This window comes from Lycorma delicatula, chromosome 9 (assembly GCF_047948215.1).
Source record: "Lycorma delicatula isolate Av1 chromosome 9, ASM4794821v1, whole genome shotgun sequence".
Lineage (NCBI taxonomy): Eukaryota > Metazoa > Arthropoda > Insecta > Hemiptera > Fulgoridae > Lycorma > Lycorma delicatula.
In genome coordinates, this window is record NC_134463.1 from 41,589,290 (window position 1) to 41,609,221 (window position 19,932).

A 19,932-nucleotide genomic window follows, 5' to 3' on the forward strand; every position below is an offset into this window, starting at 1 on the left:
TCGGAATTTATTCCAGGTAGAGGATCAGGTAAAGAGTAGGGTAAATAAGAAATTAGAATTCCAACCCATTAACAAAAGAAACCGCTAGTCTTAACCCTTTTTAGCCGTTAGTCTTATTTAAACAAACAATCGTATAAAGTTCACTTGCAAATACTTTTGCTGTCTACCCTAACAGTTTATGAATGAAATTTATTTCTTTATTTCTTTCACATACACTTATAGTTTTACTGTAACTCACCAATAGTATTTCTTGTTTACTAGAGTTACTCGTGGCGTCATTTTACTCGTATCGAACTCCAGTTCAATACGAACTGAAGTGACTCTTGAATCCATTCAAGACTCTCCTCGCTGGACTGATGTAGTAACGTCTCGCAGAAAAGAACTAATAGAACTCATTTTTAGGAACGGAAAGGAACGCAAAAGTGGCGGGAGTTTCACAAAATTTCTCCCTTTGAATCGCAGAGCGTGGACAGTGTCCCTTGTTGTATGATTCTGTTAATCGGGCATGTTTCAAGGGTTTATTTTAATATCGGGTCAAAGTTTAAAATTTTGTTTTAATTTTATGGACGGATTTGTGAATAGCGTTCCATATTCGTTCGGACCAGCGTTCTCAAACCCATTTCTGGGTCCGACCGCGGGAGACTAGGCTTTTAATACCTGTGCTCCCGACGTAATTCCCCTTCAGACCGTCCACTGAAGTCCTTTCGGTGCTAACGCTTCATAAGCTAGGAGGAATACGCCACAACGGGGCACTAATTGTTTGGAGGGAGCAATGCGCCCCCTTCTCCGGAGGGAGTCGCAATTGCTGATTTAATTTAATTAATTGTAAGTATTAAGATGTTTTAAGGAATGGATAAGGAGAAGATCTTCATCCACTTCTTCAATGGCTGTCCTTCACGGTGCTTCTCTGCTGGGCTCTTTTTCCGGACTCCTGTCCGTGACGTCGGGTCGCATAGTGGGTCTTCTTTCTTCTTTTTCTTCTTCTACAGATGACCTCTTCATTCTTCTTTGGCCTGCACTTTCCGAGACTCTGTAGTAAACGAAATTACATATCAGTAACCTTGATGTTCCCGTGGCCTCGAAGGGCTGAACGGGGGAAAGTGCAGGTTTTTCTTTCTTCGTTCTTCTATGCTGTCGGTGGCTGCTGGGCAGGTGACTGCTGGGCTCGTTCCCTCTTCTTCTTTCTTGAAAGGAAAGGAGATAGGGAACTTACAATTTGTGGTAAAACTGATTCGCGATCGTGATTTGGGAGCGGCGATCGCCTTTTGTCGAAGAAGTAGAAGTAAGAATAGATTGCTCACACAACATAATATTAATCTTCCAGAGACTCGTGTGTCCGGGAAGGGTTTGGGGGGACCGCGTGGCTGCAGTGAAGAAACCTCATTTTTAACTAGTCTTCCAGAGCTATTTATACTTCTAGCCTCTTTACCTGCTTGACCGAACTCAACTCGAAGCGTGAGAACGATAGACGAGCCTGTTCGTTCTCATGGATTCCATAACCAGGTCCGGTAGCTTTTCTCATTGTAGAAATAGTTGTTCATTGTGTGAAGCGAGCAGTATAACAAAGGACGATCGTTAAAATGGACCTATTCTTTACAAAAAGGGTTTTTTTTTGTCCCTTTCTGGATTGCTCCGATTATTACACTTTTTATAACTTTCATAATAATTTATACTCAGGCCCTATATTGATCTTGTTATAATGTAAAAAAAGGACATAAGTTAACGTACGTAATTTCCTAAATATCGGTATACATGATTATGGGTTCCAGATAATTTATTTATTTAATTTATTTATGTAATTTACGTAATGTATTTAGGTTATGTAAATTATTTTATTTATGTAAGGTTATGGAGTAACAGCACAGTGACATGATGTCAATAGTACTCTGCAGAGATGCCAAAGCATCTATTCACAATCTGGCGAGTAAAAGAAAGGTTCCGATAAATTTGTAGTCTCAAACAGACTCAAATTCTGAGACTTGTAGTTAATTGAAACCCAACCGCCAAAGAACACCGGTATTCACAGTCTAGCATTCAGATCCGTATAAAAGCAACTGCATTTATAAGGACTCGAACCTTACAACTCTCGACTTCGAAAATCAGCTGACTTTGCGACGACCAGTTTAATCACTAGACTAACCCGGCGGATTAATGATCTGACAATGTATTTTTTGTATCTTAAAAACTCGTTCTGACTATTTAAGAGAGCCCCATGAGATGATATTATAGTTTAATCGGGAATATACGCATGAATAATAAATATTTAATAATTATGTTAAGCTTAACATTTTATTAAGGCACTTCCGAGCAAAACAATACACAAAAGAGTTACAAATGAAATTGATTTCATCATTATACAATAATTATGACCTGATAAAACACTGAAAAATTACCTTTTTCGGGTAATACAAATATTGTCGTTATCATTAATGGGAATCCTATCCATGTGATAAGCAATAATTCGTTTATCTGAGAAGGATAATGCAACCGGTTAATCTACTATTTGTTTACTAATTGCATCATAATTTTTTTAACTTTATTCAAAATTAACTTTTGTTTAGTCGTTTAGTATATAAATTTTATAATTACAGACAAAATAATAAACAATAATAAGTAAATTTACAATGTATAGGGATTTTTCAAATTGAACCCAAAAAATTGACAGACTGTGGTAGCGACGTTGATTTTTTTTTTTTAATTTTTCAAGCGTTATTTGTTTTAAGTAGTTTATGACAAATCATCATGGAATACTAGACGCCTCAACAAAGTTAATAAATAATGTAATCTTTTACAGCTACGTATCGAGCAGTTTGCGATATTTATGGAGTACATAATCGGCCAAACAAAGGCAAAATTCATTGTTTGGTTAAAAAATTTGAAAAAAAACGCATTTATCTTGATATTAAAACATCAATTCACAAAGAAATGCAAGGAGTCAAGAGAATATTGCTGCTGTAAGTATTCGTAAAAATCGAAATTTATCGGTTTTACATCGTTCACAAGAATTGGGCCTTTCTTCAACAACAACAACAAGCGAATTTCGCGTCAAGATTTTGGTCGGTCTACACTAATATAAGATTCAAATAGCTCAAAAATTAAAGCCACGGGACCATTTTTGGCTTAAGACGGTTTGCTGATTGGACTCTACAACAGCTCGAAGTAGATCCAAAATTTATTAAAACATAATATTGTGAGATGAGGCTCATTTTTGGCTAGATGGCTTTTTAAACAAGAAAATTACTGTATTTAGGATAATTCCAATTCACAAATGATTCAAAGCTACCATTAAATCCGAAAAAAATATCACTGTTTGGTGTGGATTACGGGTTGGTGCATTATTAGCCATTTATTTTCGAAAATGAACAAGGAGGTGCTGTTTCAGTAAATGATGAAGGCTAACGAACTCGTGATTTTTTGTTGCAAATTTAGAAAATTTTGAAATTTTTGACGCGGTGGTGACACGGTGACCCACATGGGTCTGGTGGTGAACGAGTCTTCCCAAATCAGCTGATTTGGAAGTCGAGAGTTCCAGCGTTCAAGTCCTAGTAAAGGCAGTTATTTTAACACGGATTTGAATACTAGATCGTGGATACCGGTGTTCTTTGGTGGTTGGGTTTCAATTAACCACACATTTCAGGAATGGTCGAACTGAGACTGTACAAGACTACTTTTCATTTACACTCATACATATCATCCTCTGAAGTATTATCTGAATGGTAATTACCGTAGCCTAAACAGGAAAAAGAAAGAAATAAGATAGATTTGCACTTTTAATAATTGATTAATATATCAGTGGTAACCATGTTTGAGAAATTGTTTGTTGATATTTTTGATTGTCAAGCAAATCCGTTGGTTATGTATGAAATTGTTTTTCGAACATAATGTAGTATTATAAGCTTCAAAATAAAAAAAAATCTTGGTTGATATTATAAATACTTTTTGTTTTATTGCAGTTTTATTTTTGCGCTGAAAATGAAACTCTGTAATGATTAAAAATAACGTCAATAATAAAATAATAATCTTGATAATTATTTTTGCAACAAACACGTGTGGGTGAGCGCGCGCGCGTAAGTGTGCATGTATTTATCACACACACACAAACACACAGAGCGTATGGGTGCGTGTATATATATAAAGAGAGAGATTGAGAAGAAGGAATGTTAGGAAAATAGTTCATTTATTTTACTCGTGTATTAGTTAGTTAACCTCATGATATGAATAATAATTGTTTGTATATAATCTGATCACATAATCACAGTAAAATTTATTGTAATAGATTTCTTATTTATATTATTAAAGTGTAGTGAGAGAGCTAAAGAATTAAAATAAGATGAAACAACACTACTCATTTTTATCTCAATCCAAAGAGACAGCTTAATATTTCAGTACGTTCAACTACAGCTATAAAAAATTATCTACATTGATACTTATTTTGCAGTACAATTAATTAAGTTTATAAGAACAGTATGATGAAATCTATTGTATTCGTAGTTAACATTTTATTTACAGTTCGTAATATTTATTAAAATTATTTCATTAGTGTCTATGTATCATTCATTATGCAGTGTTTATAATAATTGTGTCATTGCAGATTTAATTGATTTTTTATTTAATTAACTAAAAAGTGCTTTTTTTTTTAAATTATTACATTATATAATTTATCTAATACATTCAGCGATGCGTATAATATACGATAATATACTCGTTTACTTTTTAATTTTTATTTTAAAAATAAATATTAATAATGTCAATTCGAGTAAAATTTTAGGAATATTTCCATTTGGTGCGAAAAGTCATTATATTATGTTTGAACCGTTAATGATCGAGTTAGCGAATAGAGGACATGAAGTCGTTGTTATAAGTGCATTTCCACAAGAAAAATCGGTACCTAGATTGACGGATATAAGCGCAAAAAGTTATTTACAATCGTTAGTTAATAATTTAGACATTAACGAAATCGCAGATACACCTTTTAATATGTTTATTGATCTTTACTATTTATATAAATCGATAAGTAATGCTTCTAAAATATTTGATGTTCCTGATGTAAAAAAATTAATCGATTCAAAAAATGAAAAATTCGATTTAATAATTACTGAATTTTTTAATAATGATATAACATTAAGTTTTGTAAATCGATTTAAAGTGCCATCGATAGCGTTAAGTTCGTGTACGCTATTTCCGTGGGCAAATTCGAGATTCGGAAACCCGGATAATCCATCGTACGTATCCGTCATATTTAACGGTTATCAAAATCGTATGAATTTTTGGCAAAGAACGTATAACACCGTTACTTTAATATTTTCAAAATTAGCTTTTAATTATTTTTATACACGTGAATCAGATTATTTTGGAAAAAAATATTTTGGAAATGATCTTCCACCGTTAGCAGAAATAGGAAAAAATACCAGTTTAATATTAGTTAATACGCATTATAGTTTGCATGGTTCAAGGCCTTTTGTTCCAGCCGTTATTGAAGTCGGAGGAATACATGTAAAACCGCCAAAAAAATTATCTCAGGTAATATTTTTTTTTTTTAATTACAAGTTTTATTAATATTAATTAATTTATAAAACTCTAATATTAATTGAAAAAGCCAAGAAAAAAGACTTTCTCTGGCATCCTGTATACTTTATTCCTTTTTTTTTTTACTAAATAATAACTCATAAAACCTGATTTCCAAGGACTTGTGGCAGCGTCAAACTTAGCAGGCGATTAGTTCTTAGGCACAGAACAAGTAGGGTCTCGTGTAAAGTGAGCGAAATCCTTTGATCATAATTTTACCTGATGATTTAAAAAATCAACTACAATTTAAATATAGTTGTATAAATGACTGAGCAAATGTTTAAAATGATTGATTTAATGTTGTAATTAAATCTTTTAGCATTTAATTTGTTCATTTTGAGTATATATTATAAAGTTATGTCAAAATGCATTTTTCCAACATTTATGAAATTTTGCGGTACTGTTTTCTCCTATGTGGTTGAATTGATACGTGTTCAATTTTTAATAATTTTTTTTCTCAAAACTGCAGATAATATGATATTTTTCTTAAATAGATAGATAATAGGGCTTAGCTTTACCTATTCCTGATATTATCCAGTATTTTCTCTGTTTTCAATGGATATCCATTAGATATTTTGCTCTTTCAACATTTTATTATATTTTAAAAGTTTATCTCAGATATCATTGTCCTAATATTGTGTAGCATTATATATTCCTCTGGAGAGTATTAATATTTAATTTTTTTTTCTCGATAAACTTATTTTTTATTGTTTTTCCCTCAAATACTATACTTTCATTTACAAAAATATTTGAAAAAACAAACAATATTAAAAAAAACACACAAAAAGTCTTGGAAATGTAGCAGATGTACCTGCTCGACAGTCATCTGTCAGTGATGTCTAATCCCTGGAAGCAGTGCCTCGACATATTTTTTCATGGTCAATTAACAATTCCATATTGAATATTACTTTAATTTTCACTTCAGTACAAATTCAACTTCATTGAAGAACACGATTTGTTAAATCCATTACAAAATGAGCAAGGACTGTCGTTCACAGATGCACTTCTATAATAGAGTGTAATAAGAGATTATACCTTCTGAAAAAAAATCGTTCAATCTGTGATACTCTTCATTGTCTATTTATGTTGGATCAAGAGATATTAGTCAGTTGGGTTAGAGTTGCTATATTTAAGAATATTTCTTTTGACTTTTGGTAATCCAGTTTCATTAAAAATTCCAGGTATTCAATTAGGAAAGTGGCCTTTCATCTGGTAAATCCTGGATTCAAATCCCATTCAGACTTGGTATTTTTCACGAACTACCGACATTCATCTCTCATCAATGGTTGTAATTCGTTGGTTGCGGTCGCTTATCAACAATAAAAAATACTATTTATCAAAAAATCCTTTATCAAATAAATAAATCTTTATTCTTGAACTCATAAAAATATATTATACTACGGATCATATCGATATAAGATAAATTATAATAATAAAAACAAATCGTAAATAAAAAATAGATATGTTACAACTCATGTATATAAACACAAACGCATGAAATAATACTGAAGATAAAATCATTATTAAATATAAAAGAATTACTACAAAATACTTCACGATTTAGTAGCCGCAATAGAAAATTGATTTCAGTACATATTTTATGCACAACTTGAATAGAATGCAGATAAACCATTTTTTTTTAACAGACTTAAAAAAAGGAGGAGGTTATCAGTTCGACTGTATTTTTTTTAATGTATGACGCAATATCTCCGATGTTAGTGAAAGATTTTGATATTTTTTTATGAAAAGAGTATAATTTCAGAATGATCACATATAAATTTTAACCAGATTCGATGATAATGCTAGGAAACATACCAAAAAAACCGAACGGCTCGACACCCTTAGCCGCTGACCGCTTACACCAGTATCGTGTTGCTCTGTTCCCTGTTTGACTAGTTTATTAATAACAGTCTATATTATCATTCTTTAGTCTCTATTACATTTATTTATTAGATATTTATATAATTTATTTTTTACTTTTCAGTGCATTTTTATATTTGTTAATATATTATATATATATTTTTTTTTAAATTCTCAATTTGATTTAATTCTTATTTTTTAGTTTTTAGAGGGTTTTTCTAATTTGTTTCCTTTTTTTATTAATGTTAATATTAATATTAGTTAAATAAAAGCTTTTTTAAAATATATTTTTGTAATATTCTTTTTTTTTTGTGTTTTTTTTATTTCCGGGACCACCAAGATGAATAACAATTTTTGTAGCGTGTGAAAATTTCATGCCTAACCGGGATTCGAACCCGGAACTTAATAGATGCTTAGGTAGATATATTATCACCAATTATATATACCTTGGCGAATTAAGATGAAGTATGATGGAATGGAATGCAAAGTTGGCAGGAGTTTATTACTCCCTACTTCATCGCAGAACCTGGACAGAGTCCCTTGCTGCTGGATCATTCTAATCGGGCTTGTTTTTTTTAAAAGGGTTATTTTTAATCTCGGATCTAGTTTTTCAAGTTTTGTTTATTATTAATTTAGTGAATTTAAGACGGATTTAATTGCATTCCAATCCGTTGTTAAACCAGCGTTATCGAACCCATTTCATGGGCCGACCGCGGAAGGCTAGGCTTATAAAGCCTGTCCTCCCGACCGTCCCCCTTCAGACCGTCCACTGAAGTCCTTTCGGTGCTAACTCTTTAATAGGCTAGTGTCCCGTTGTGGCTACGCCACAACGGGACACTAGCTATAAGGAGGGAGCAATGCGTCCCCTTTTCCGGAGGAGTCGCAATTGCTGGGTTATTTTGTCTTACTGTAAGTTTTGAAATAGGAGTGGTTGTGTAGAAGCTCTTCATCCGCTTCTGGTATGGCTGCCCTTCAGGACGCATCTCTGCTGGGCTCTGTTCCGGACTCCAGTCCGTGATGTTGAGGCGAGTATGATCATGAGACGGCTCTCTCTTATATGCTCTGAGATCTCATTTTACATGTGGGAGTCCCGTTTAGCCGCCTAGCGGTCGGTGGAGGTACTAACTTTATCTAACTATGCTAGTTATGGCCGACATCGAATTCAAAAATAGTTTTTTATTGTAAATAATTTTACTTTAGTTAATAAATAAAAATATAATTATTCGAACGTTTTTAGCAATATTATTTTTGAGGTCTGTTTTTATTTTTAGTTTTTATTAATTATTTTCTTTTCAGTTAGCATAATTTAAAAATTCATCAACAGAGTTATAATGTTTCAGAGTACAATTAAAAGACAACAGAGTAAAATGTAATTTTAAAAATCGTTTATTGCATTTTCAATAAATAGGTAGGAAAAATTTTCAAATTGTTCGGCAATTGATAAAAAATGACAACGAAGCATAAGACCCTTTCTCATAAGCTGAAGTATTATGCTTAATTATATGAAAAAGTTCTGTTTTCTATTCTGATAAAAACAGATATTGTTATTTTTTAAGAATAAATGACTATTCTTTAGCAAACATATATAACCACAGAGATAAATTAACATAATTAATTTTTCAAACATAAGTCTACATGATTCATAGTTATGGGTCCCAAACAATGATCTGACTGTTTATTTTTGTAGGCCCTCAGGAACTTTGATCTTTAAACAGAATTCTATGTAGATTTGTATCTTTTTGTTGACATCATTATTTCTAATTGTTTTAACATTTTTTATTAATATTTGATCAGTGTAGGCCCTTGGAAACACGACTGAATAGTATCTCTATGTAAATCTGTTCAATTTGAAGTCTTTCCATTGGTTAAACATTGACTATCTTCACTCTCTACTTTCCTTATCCATGATTTCTTTTCCCCAGATAAAAATCACTCATAGAATTGATAGGTTGATTTACTCACTCTCTCCACTACTGGAGAAGAAGAAATCAATGGAGTAGCTGCTACCTTAAGTGAAGTGGCAAGTCTGCTTGTAACTTTTTCAAAATGATTTTATTTACAACTCCTGTCCTCAAAGGTTGACTGTTAATTTGGTGAAGCTTTCCTTTTTATTTGTTCAATAACATAAAGTAGAAAAACTTATGAATGACTAAAATTTCAACTGGCCTTTAAAGGTCTGTTATTTCTCTATCAATTAAACTTGATCAATTGAATGAACATTTACTCTTTCATTATGGATATTTTCAGAAAAGAAAAGGAATTTCTAGTTAACCACTGCCTCAAATATTGAGTTAATTGTAGTAACTTATCAGTTTAATAAAGCAGGAAATCTTTTCTAGTTTCACAATAGACTCTCCTTATTGTATCATTAATTTAATAAAGTGACTAATATTTGCTGTTGATGCATTCAGTCTTTCTGCATCTTAATTTAACTGCTGCTTTTTATTAATTTCAACAAATTCTAGGAATATCTTGCAGATTATCCATGAAACTCTAACTCAGTTTATCAAATGTGGCTTTGGCTGTTAATATGTTATCTTTCTTTGCACCCTTTTTTCTAGGTTGATACTTCTGCAATATTCCTGATGTCAATAAAATCTCAGAATATAAGGGGGATACAGTTGTGTGCTTTATAGTTTTATTTTTTTGCCTTATTCAGTAAAGTCCACTTTTTCAGTTTATTGGTTTATCCAGAACCTAAAATATTATTAAACATTAACTTATTCTTTGTAAAGGAATTAATTCAATTTTTAAAATAATAATTTATGGAAGATTCTGGATTTGAATTTCCATGAAACTTGGCATTATTCAATTATTATAAAATTCACCTCTCGTCACCTCTGATGACTCTAATTACGTCTAGTTTGGAGATACTTAAATGAATAAATAATAATATAAAATAATCATTTTATTGTTCAAATAAATTAAATTTTACCATATAAAAATTAAAAAGTTCATTTTCTATTAGGTTAGCTTCAAGAAGAGAACCATTCATTCATAAAAATCCTGGAAATCAAAGCCATACAAATATTAAAGAAATAGTAACAAAACAAGAACCCACAACCTTAGCATAAATCCAGTATATAGCCTGTTAAATACTACAGAATGCCATTCTAAAAGAAGTGATCGGAAATTAAGAAAAGAGGTGAATAACAACAAAAAAATGTAATGACTGATACCTTCTATTAACATCAGTACCAATAAACAAAACAAATAGCTCTACACAAAGAAGTGTTTCAAGAACCCTTTTGAGTTGGAGGCATCCATCCTGCCCATGTTTCTCTAAAGAACTGGGTACCTTTAATACAAAACAGAAGAACATATTAGAGACAGATAATTTTGTTTCTACAAATTAAAGATTTTTTAATAAACTTCCTTTCCTACAAAAGCACATAATTTTATAAACTATTTTTCCTGTAATTTAAAAAAGTCAAACTTTGGCTCCTTTAAGGAAAACTCTTTTCCGATCTCAAAATTATCTAACACGTGAACATACCTGACTGAATTATAAGTTATTAACCAGATTGCCGTAGGAAATTAAACAAGACACATACAAAAATCAACACAGACAAATGATTATTGTGTAATAAAACAAATTAAACAATGAAATACTTCATTTTTTCTACAGATCTTTGCTTTTGTTCAGAAGTAATTTAATAACTAAGTTACTGCTGTCATTCCTAACTAAATGAACAGAACGCAATTTATAGACATGATTATAAAGAGATAATTATGAAAACCGTGTATTTTTTCTCAAAACTGTAATTTAATTAATAACTGACTATAATTATTTTAACAACAATGATAAAAGCATAAACTGTTTTGTTAATTTAAAAACTAAAATGAATTCTACTAATAATATTTAATTGTCTAACATAACAATACTAAAAAATAAAAATAGTATACATAACACCTTGTATAATACATACAAATGAATCGCTGAATATTTTTAATTTAATTTACGTATTAGATAATGTTTATTTCTGTAGATCTTATTTTTAGTGTAGTTCCAGAACTGTCAAATTCGTCTTTAATTAACAAAAGTAAAGGGAAAAAACATGAATTCATATAGTAAAAAAAAAAAACCACTTTCCACAAGCAATTTTTTTCTACCTCTTTTTTGTTTAGTTTGTTCTTATTAATTCACTTCACTAAACAGCAGTGAATTAATTATATGGTTTATGTATAATGATAATATGATTGTAATGCAAATATGTAAATTGAGTCATATTTTACATGTTGGCGTTTTCAGAGATCTTAATATTTCATGACTCCCTTTAATGAAAAATCCCAATTTCAGCTTTGGAAAATTCAAGAAGGATATATGTATGAATATATATGTGTGTGTATGTTGGCCTGCTTTTTACTTGACATCTCCAGGTTGGATTGATCTATTTGAATGAATTTTGACCTGATAATTTCTATATATGAACCACTGATGTTATTTCACAATTAGTTATTATTTTGGTTGATATCTTAAAACTGGATTAATTAGTATCTATGAAATTTTGTACAATGACTTCTGAACTCAAATTATTGATGACATTTAATTTTAGTTACAACTGATCAAGGGGGAGGGGTGATACGGTCGCTGTCTTTCCTGTACCTCAAAATTTTACTCGAGAGTAGAATACGTTTTTACATAATTCTTTTCTTGCATACCCAGCAAGGCTGGGACAGTTATGTACCTCTTTCATTTTTTTTTTGAAAAGAAATTATTTTATAATTACCATTAGTGTTAGTGTCTTGGCCTTTCAAATCTGAGACCTCTGTCTTAGATTCGAATCCCTGTCAAACATGGAATTTTTATATGCTACAAAATTTCAATTCCGTATTCCCATGAACAAGCTTTGACCTTATATGGTGAAATAACCATAAAAAAATATACATTTATAAAATGACTAAGATTCAACTGGAAAAAGAGGGTTACCTTTCAAGAAAATCCCTCTTTTATTGATTTTTTTTTTTACATATAAAATGTATATTTAAACATTTCTTAAACAGAAAAACTAAATGTGCAAGAACACTCAATATTTTATGATTTTAATTTAAATTCCAAATTCCACAGATAATAATCATACCATTGCACAGTTTTAAATTAAATATGCAACTATTAAAGAACATAAACAATGATACAATCATTTTCACTTTAGGAAAGAAATATATGTTATTTTGGCTGCTTTATAACTCATAAATGAAAGAAGTAATAAAGGAACTAAGAAGCAAAAAGCCTCGTTTCTCAATCTTAGAAAAAAATGTATGAAACTGTATTAACACACATATATTATTTCTTTCTCTCTCTTTATCTTTCTTTTATTGGTATCATTACTTTACCTTGATTATAAAATGTCCTAGGTATTTAGGCGTTTTAAACGAATCTTCTGCTTTAATATTAATGGTGGTGAAAATCTACTGGTCATTCCTTTTTTTATCCCTACTTTCCTATGTCGGACATACAATGAAGTAAGTGTCCTTACTTCAGCCCAAGGGAGTAGCCTTTTCACCTTCTCGCAAAGAGAAGGAAGTAGCCTTCCTTCTCTTTGCTATGTCTGACATAGCAGGTCAGCTCCCCGGCTGGATATTTTACATGCCTGCCCCTAATCGTCAGGGAATTGCTGGTCATTCCTAATCATCAAATGATGGTGTTTAATAAATTATTATTTTGTCGTATCTTGTAGATTGTGAAATTTGTTTCCAAAGAGTTTAGAAATATATAGGTAGGACACACCTTTTTTAAAAAAAAAAAATTGGAACCTGCAAAATTTCTCTAACTTTATATTCTGGTATTCTATTGTTGGAATATGTTTTGGAGCTTATTCTGACAAAGGCAAGTCTTTAAAAAAATGTCAATTTTTCATCTCCAGTCACATCAAAATTATCAGAAATCATCTGAAACCTATATCAAAAAACCTGAAATGTTATGAAAATAAATAAAAACATTCATATTTTAACTTATGTTTAAATATTTTGCAGGACTGTTTTTTTTTTGTTTTTTTTTTTAATTATAGAGCCAGTAAGTTATACATGAAAAAAAATTCTAAATCTTTTTAAAAAATGTAAACAATTTTTTTCTTGTATTTTAAAAAGCTCATAATGAAATGGTTTCAAACAGAACAATCTTCAATTTAATACAAATAAGATAACTTTTATTTTTTTAGTTTATAAAACGTAATTAGAAAGTCCATAAATTTATATAGAATAAAAAAAAATCTAAAAACCAATTTATCAATTCATATAACTTTCTATTATTTTTCAGTAATAATTTTCAGTTTTTAAAATTATACATTTTTTAATTTTATAAACTATAATATTGCACAGATAAAGATTTTGCTTCAAGGTTACAATAATGAGCTTACGCAGTAGTATTATGAAATATTATCATGTATTTCATAAAATCAAAGATGTTACGAATACAAATTACATAATGTAATTTGATGAAGTGTCTAACTGATAAAGCTTTTTTATTTTGTGTTCAGAAAACTGTTACACAATATATCTTCCTACAACTGAATTAAGATGTAATATAAAAATTCCTATAAAATTTATGGCTTTAATCCAATGTAGGTGTTTACTTTACCGACTAGCACTATAGCAATAGAGGGAAATGTAATCAGTCCAATTTGAGCATATGAAGTTTTCACCAGATCTTTATGTTTTGACACCTAAGGAACCCAAAAACTGGATGGAATTTTTCCATATGTTCACATGTATGTATGTATGTCTCTCTCTCTCTCTCTGTGTGTGTGTGTGTGTGTGTGTGTGTGTGTGTGTGTGTGTTAGGTGTACCCTAAACCACCTTATATCTCCAGAACTACTGGAGTGATTTTGACCAAACTTGAATAGATAGATTATTACTTCTATATATGGGCCATTGATGGCATTAAATTTTCAACTTAAAAGGTCAAGGGGGTGAGGCTGTAGAGCAATGTCAGTGCAAGGTCACCCTCAGAATCTCGAGATTTCACCTAATTTAAGGTCTTATTTTTCTTAGGCACATAAGTTAACAATTAAAAAATAAAATTTTGAAAAAAAATTTTTGCAAAAACACATCCTCACCCCAAAAAATGTTTTAAATAAACTAGTGGGTGTAGTGTGTCATTAGTATCCCCTCTGATCATAAGGAGCAGCAGTGCAGCACTGACTGTACACCTGCTGTAGTTGTCTCTATGTTGTAACATCACAGGTGAGCGGTAGAATTAAATAAATTAATAATATTTAAAGAGTAAAAAAAATATTTAAAGTGGCCGTTAGTACTGCCACACCTGCAGAAATTAAATACTGTATGTGCACGTGTTTTAGTTAGAATCACTGAATTAAGTAAACAAAAAAATATTATTTTTAAATAAAATGATAAATATTTTAAATTAAGTTGTGTCTGTAAGCCGTGCATCAGAAAAGCCGCATGGGAAGAAAATCCTACAATAATAGGATTTACTTATCTAAGTCTGAAAAAAACATTTGGTTCTGTATAGATAAAATTAAAAAAATAATATTCTCATGAATTCATCATGAAAAAATATCAGTCATCGTTTGATTATTTAATTTTATATCATCAGTAATAATATTTAATCCAGCCCAATGAATGGAAATAATGTCAGATAAACATTAAATCAAAGTTTTATTTTCTAGAATAGTCTTAACATTTTTTCATCTGTACAAAACCATCTTGTTTCCTTTTGCTATGTGCTAATATAAGGGAATTGACCCAGAACCTTTGCTCATGCACAGATATTAGTTGATCACCCGGCTAGTTTGTACAACAGCCACTGATTCATAATGTGCAAAATATTAACCACAAGTTCTCGCACCTTGATTCATGAAAATAACTCAAAGTGCCTCCTTAGAAGATGCCAGCTATCAGCAAGCAATTCTTGTACATAGTAGGCCACAAAATGTTGTAAGAATTTTAGTCTTTTCCTAATTATTGTAAAAATCTTTTAGGTCTTATAAAAAATTAATAAGAAGTATTATCCATGTTTGATTGGGAATATTATTGAGTAACATAGTTTTTTTTAAATATATATTTAGAAAGACAGGTTACATTAATTTACCAGGTTACATTAAAACTGGTGTGCAGTTAACTTTCTTCCATTCAACCACTATCACAACAAAATGAAATGTATGATAATACATAAAACACTAACAAAACATTGTGCTATGCTAATACTATCCAAAAAAAAACTATTTTATTAACTAATTCTGTTATTATTATTATACTACCTTATACTATCATATAATACAATTCTATTACTTACATAATATTGACTTACACTAAGCAATATGAATGAGTTATATTAGATGCAATGCTAATTCTATACTAATACCTACTCTAAAAATGATGACCATAAATATCAATGAACTAAACCTAACAAAGTAAACACAAAATAAATAGTAGTGTTGATGATTCGTTATTGGTCAGTAAGGTATAAATATAAAATATTTAAAAGTTATTTACATTAAGTTCTGTCAAACACATATTCCACTTATTAAAACAATTATTAACCCTAGATGCAGGACTAGCACAAAAGTAAATCTCTAAAATTAGATTCTGACTTCAGTTATAATTACAGATTTATTTTGTTTGATTGAAATTTACCAACAGTTGAACAGCTGATTGATTTATGATAACCTTTTGATCATATATTTGATACCAGTTGACCAATTTTTATTTTGTTCCTATCAAATTATTTAGACTTCTGAGGGATTTTCAATCAGGAGTCACAAGCCATATCATCCGCTAGAAAAAAGATAAAGTTTCAACACTAAAAAAATAACCTAATTTTTAATTGCAAAATTTTCTCTTTTCATTTAAAAATAATTTGATCAGTTTTAATTCTCTAATTTATAATATTGCAAGATGTTTAAAAAGTTTCATCTGCTGATAAAATTTTTCAGCATAGTGAAAAACCAGCCTTCGTGGCGCGAGTGGTAGCGTCTCGGCCTTTCACCCGGAGGTCCTGGGTTCGAATCCCGGTCAGGCATGGCATTTTTCATACATGCTACAAAACATTCATCTCATCCTCTGCGGAATGAATTGCTTGACTGTGGACTCGGAGGTAAAACAAACAAAAAAAAAAAACATAGTGAACAAAAGTATGGACCAAATTTTCTTTACATTGCAATTTATGATTTTTGATAAATTTTTGTCGTCAGAAGATGTCACAAGATTTTCACTACCATTTGAGAATTTTAAGTCAAGTTTAGTGGTATGGAAGGGACAGAGTGCTGCTTTTTGAAAGTAATTTATTTGTTAAGTTTCCCCAGGAGAAATAACATGCCTGCAAACAGAACTACTAAATTTCTTATAGTTTTTAATTACTGCATATGGAAACTTTTAAATCAATGCTTTGTAATACTTGTCGACCTTCTTTGAGTACTGGGAGTTTTTTAGACTTTTATTCTGGGGATCAGGCTTGGGATTTTTTACAAATAAATGCAAAAAAACTAATATTCTGTGCTTTACAGAATTTACCCTTTGTATTTCCACCTGTAAGCTTTGAGCTGATGCGATGAAGTAATCATTGACATAAAAATCCATATTACCTGGTATATGAATAAGAATAACAAGAAGGAAATTAAAGCTTATTTATTAGTGGAAAGAACTAAACTATATTTTCTGGTAGAATAATTTAACTGATCTGATTAATTTAATAATTGCTTTTTCTTTAAATCAGAATGATAAACACTATTATGTAGAAGGAGCTGCAATAAAAAAGGTTTTAAGTGATCACTTAAACACTTCATTGTGTAATTAAAGTGGGTGATTATATCAAATAAACATTTTAATCTTACAAAAAAACTGTTACAAAAAACAAATCTAGTTACATATAAAAGACAGCTAAATCGAAAGTTTTATTAGTTATCAAATGTAATTAAGTGGTGCAATGTCTTTAATTTATTCAGTAACATTTTATGATCTAGTAAAATAGACTTACAATAAATTATCATCAAAAGTGATATAAAATTGTTAATATATATATATATATATGAGATAAAATATTAAGATTAAGGTACTTTCATAAGGAAAACGTTAAATACTACAATACACTTGGTGAGAAAAAGTTCATTTTCATAACCAACAAGACAATTCTGTTCTAAAACAACTGCACAAAAATATTACTTGATAAAATATTGCAATAATGTATTTTAAGTTATTGCTTTTATTTTTTTTATTTTTAATACCAACAATTAGTACATCACGTATCCTTGTTGCATTACCATTTGGTGCTAAAAGTCATTTTCTATCATTTGAAACATACATAAATGAATTAGCAAACCGTAATCATAATATTACTGTTATTAGTCCATTTCCAGTAAAAGCACCAATGAAATGGATAAATATAGAAACATATACCAAAATAAAAATTGGTAATTTGGACATAAATATTTCTGATGAGGGAAAGTTTCCTCAAAACGTAATTAATGTCATTGAAAAATTTGATGAAATCATTTCATATAATACCTTGTTTTTTAAGAGTTCAGAGATTCAAGAATTAATAAAATCACATGAAAATTTTGATTTAATAATAACAGAACTTTTTGATACAGACGCATTGCTTATATTTTCTCATATATTTAAAGCACCTACCATTGCTTTAAGTTCGTGTCCTATACTCCCTTGGGCTAATTCACGTTTTGGTAATCCTGACTCCGTATCATATGTACCCAACGCATTTAAACCTTTTGATACGTACAACATGAACTTCTATAACAGATTAATTAATGCTGTGAGTATATTAATGTATAAATTATCATTTTACTACACATTCACAGAAACATCACAAAATAGTATTAAGAACTATTTAAATATTGATTCACCATCTTTAATAGAACTAGGAAAGACCACAAGTTTGATGTTAGTCAACAGTCATTACACATTATATGGATCAAGACCATTTGTGCCGAACATAATTGAAGTGGGTGGAATTCATGTAAAACCAGCTCAAAAGTTACCACAGGTAAATAATTCAACAATATATAGAGGCTCGATGTAAACATAAATAAAATTAATTTCTAAATAATTGAAAAATAATATCCACGTTGTTTTATTGACAAAATAAGTGAATAACTACGAGGGTTATTTTTTTTTCAAGGTCTGATCGGTCACGAAATTAAAACCACAGTGAAAATAAAAAATATTTAATTTGTAACAAGTACTTACATAGTTACACTATTTCTCTACATAGTCGCCACTCCGATTTAAACATTTGTCATAGCGTGGTACCAACTTTCCAATACCATCATCATAAACGGAACCTCCTGTGTTTTCAGCCATGTTTCTACGCTGGTCTGCAGCTTGATGTCTGTGCCAAAATGTTGTCCTCCTAGCCAGCGTTTCATGCGAGCAAAGAGGTGAAAATCGGATGGAGCCAAGTCCGGGCTGTATGGTGGGTGATCAAACACTTCCCAACGAAAACGCTGCAGGAGCTTCTTTGTTACAGCAGCAGTGTGCTGCTGTAACAAAGAATGCTGTTTTTCCATTGTCATGGAAAAAGACAACGCCTGATGACAACATTCCACTCTTGCTTATTCTGAATTACCCTTCGTAGACGTTGAAGTCACGCAGTATGAGGCTGCAGTGATGGTAGTGCCACATTCCATGAATTCCATCAAGAAAACTCCATTCCAGTCCCAGAACACAGTAGCCATACACTTTCTGTTGGAGAAGGTTCGCTTGAACTTCTTTGGTTTACTGGGAGAATGAGAATGCATCCACTGTCTAGATTGTTCTTTTGTTTCTTCAGTTTCGAAGTGGACCCCATGACAATTTTGTTCAAAAAATCTTCTCCTTCATTGTGGTAGCGCTGGAGAAACGTTAGGAAGGCATCCATTTCATTGTTTTGTGATGGTCGGACAGCATCTTGGGAACCCATCTCACACACAGTTTGAGGTACTGAAGTCTCTCTCACAATGGTGTAGAGAGCTGACCTTGAAATTTCAGGAAACAAATCGCTCGATACAGAAATGACGAGTGAACCGACGATTTTCTCGAATCGCCTCATCCACTCGCTCAACGAGATCATCGGTTGACACTCGCTTCCTTCCCTGACCGCCTGCATCATGAACATCTGTACGTCCTGCTTTAAAGTTCCCGCACCATTGCCGCACTTTGCTGTCACTCATTGAAGTTTCACCGTACACATTACTTATTTGTCGATGAATTTCAGCCGCATTACTCCCCTCAGCCTGAAGAAATCGAATTACCGCACGCACTTCACACTTGGCGGGAGATGCTTTTGTTGTAGACATGTTTACGTGGTAGCTGCGTGTTCAGAACTAAACGAAGTTACGCGGCGTAATTGAAGGCCATACTAGAGACACTGCGCAATACATATACGCAAAGGTTCATCCGATTTTTGCGCGAGTTTTTATTTCGCGACCGATTGGACCTTGAAAAAAAATAACCCTCGTATATAGTAGAGAAATAAAACAAAACACCATTTGGGAAATCGTTTTTGTCTTGATTTTAAATTCTATCTTACAAAATAAAAAATTTCTTGATTTTAT

General features: G+C 31.1%; 2 protein-coding genes across 4 annotated transcripts in view; both read left to right on the forward strand.

Annotated features, from left to right (window-relative positions):
• The window catches only part of LOC142330556 (UDP-glycosyltransferase UGT5-like), a 78,571-nt gene that overhangs the window by 39,068 nt on the left and 19,571 nt on the right, over positions 1 to 19,932 (forward strand). The window contains exon 1 of one of the 3 annotated variants that reach the window (XM_075375908.1): positions 18,057 to 18,383. The exons of the other annotated variants lie outside the window; for them this stretch is intronic. Within the exon in view, the coding sequence (XP_075232023.1) occupies positions 18,123 to 18,383 (261 nt within the window). The 5' untranslated portion in view covers positions 18,057 to 18,122. Of the gene's footprint in view, positions 1 to 18,056; positions 18,384 to 19,932 lie in introns of those variants that run through there. 3 annotated transcript variants of the gene reach the window in all.
• Positions 4,392 to 7,565, forward strand: LOC142330557 (UDP-glycosyltransferase UGT5-like). Its single transcript, XM_075375909.1, has 2 exons — positions 4,392 to 5,520; positions 6,747 to 7,565. The coding sequence occupies exons 1-2, from the start codon at positions 4,678 to 4,680 to the stop codon at positions 6,756 to 6,758; spliced, it is 855 nt and encodes a 284-aa protein (XP_075232024.1). The 5' UTR covers positions 4,392 to 4,677; the 3' UTR covers positions 6,759 to 7,565.

Coding starts and splice junctions, on each gene's coding strand:
- LOC142330557 (XM_075375909.1), top strand. CDS start 4,678: ATGCGTATAATATACGATAATATACTCGTTTACTTTTTAATTTTTATT.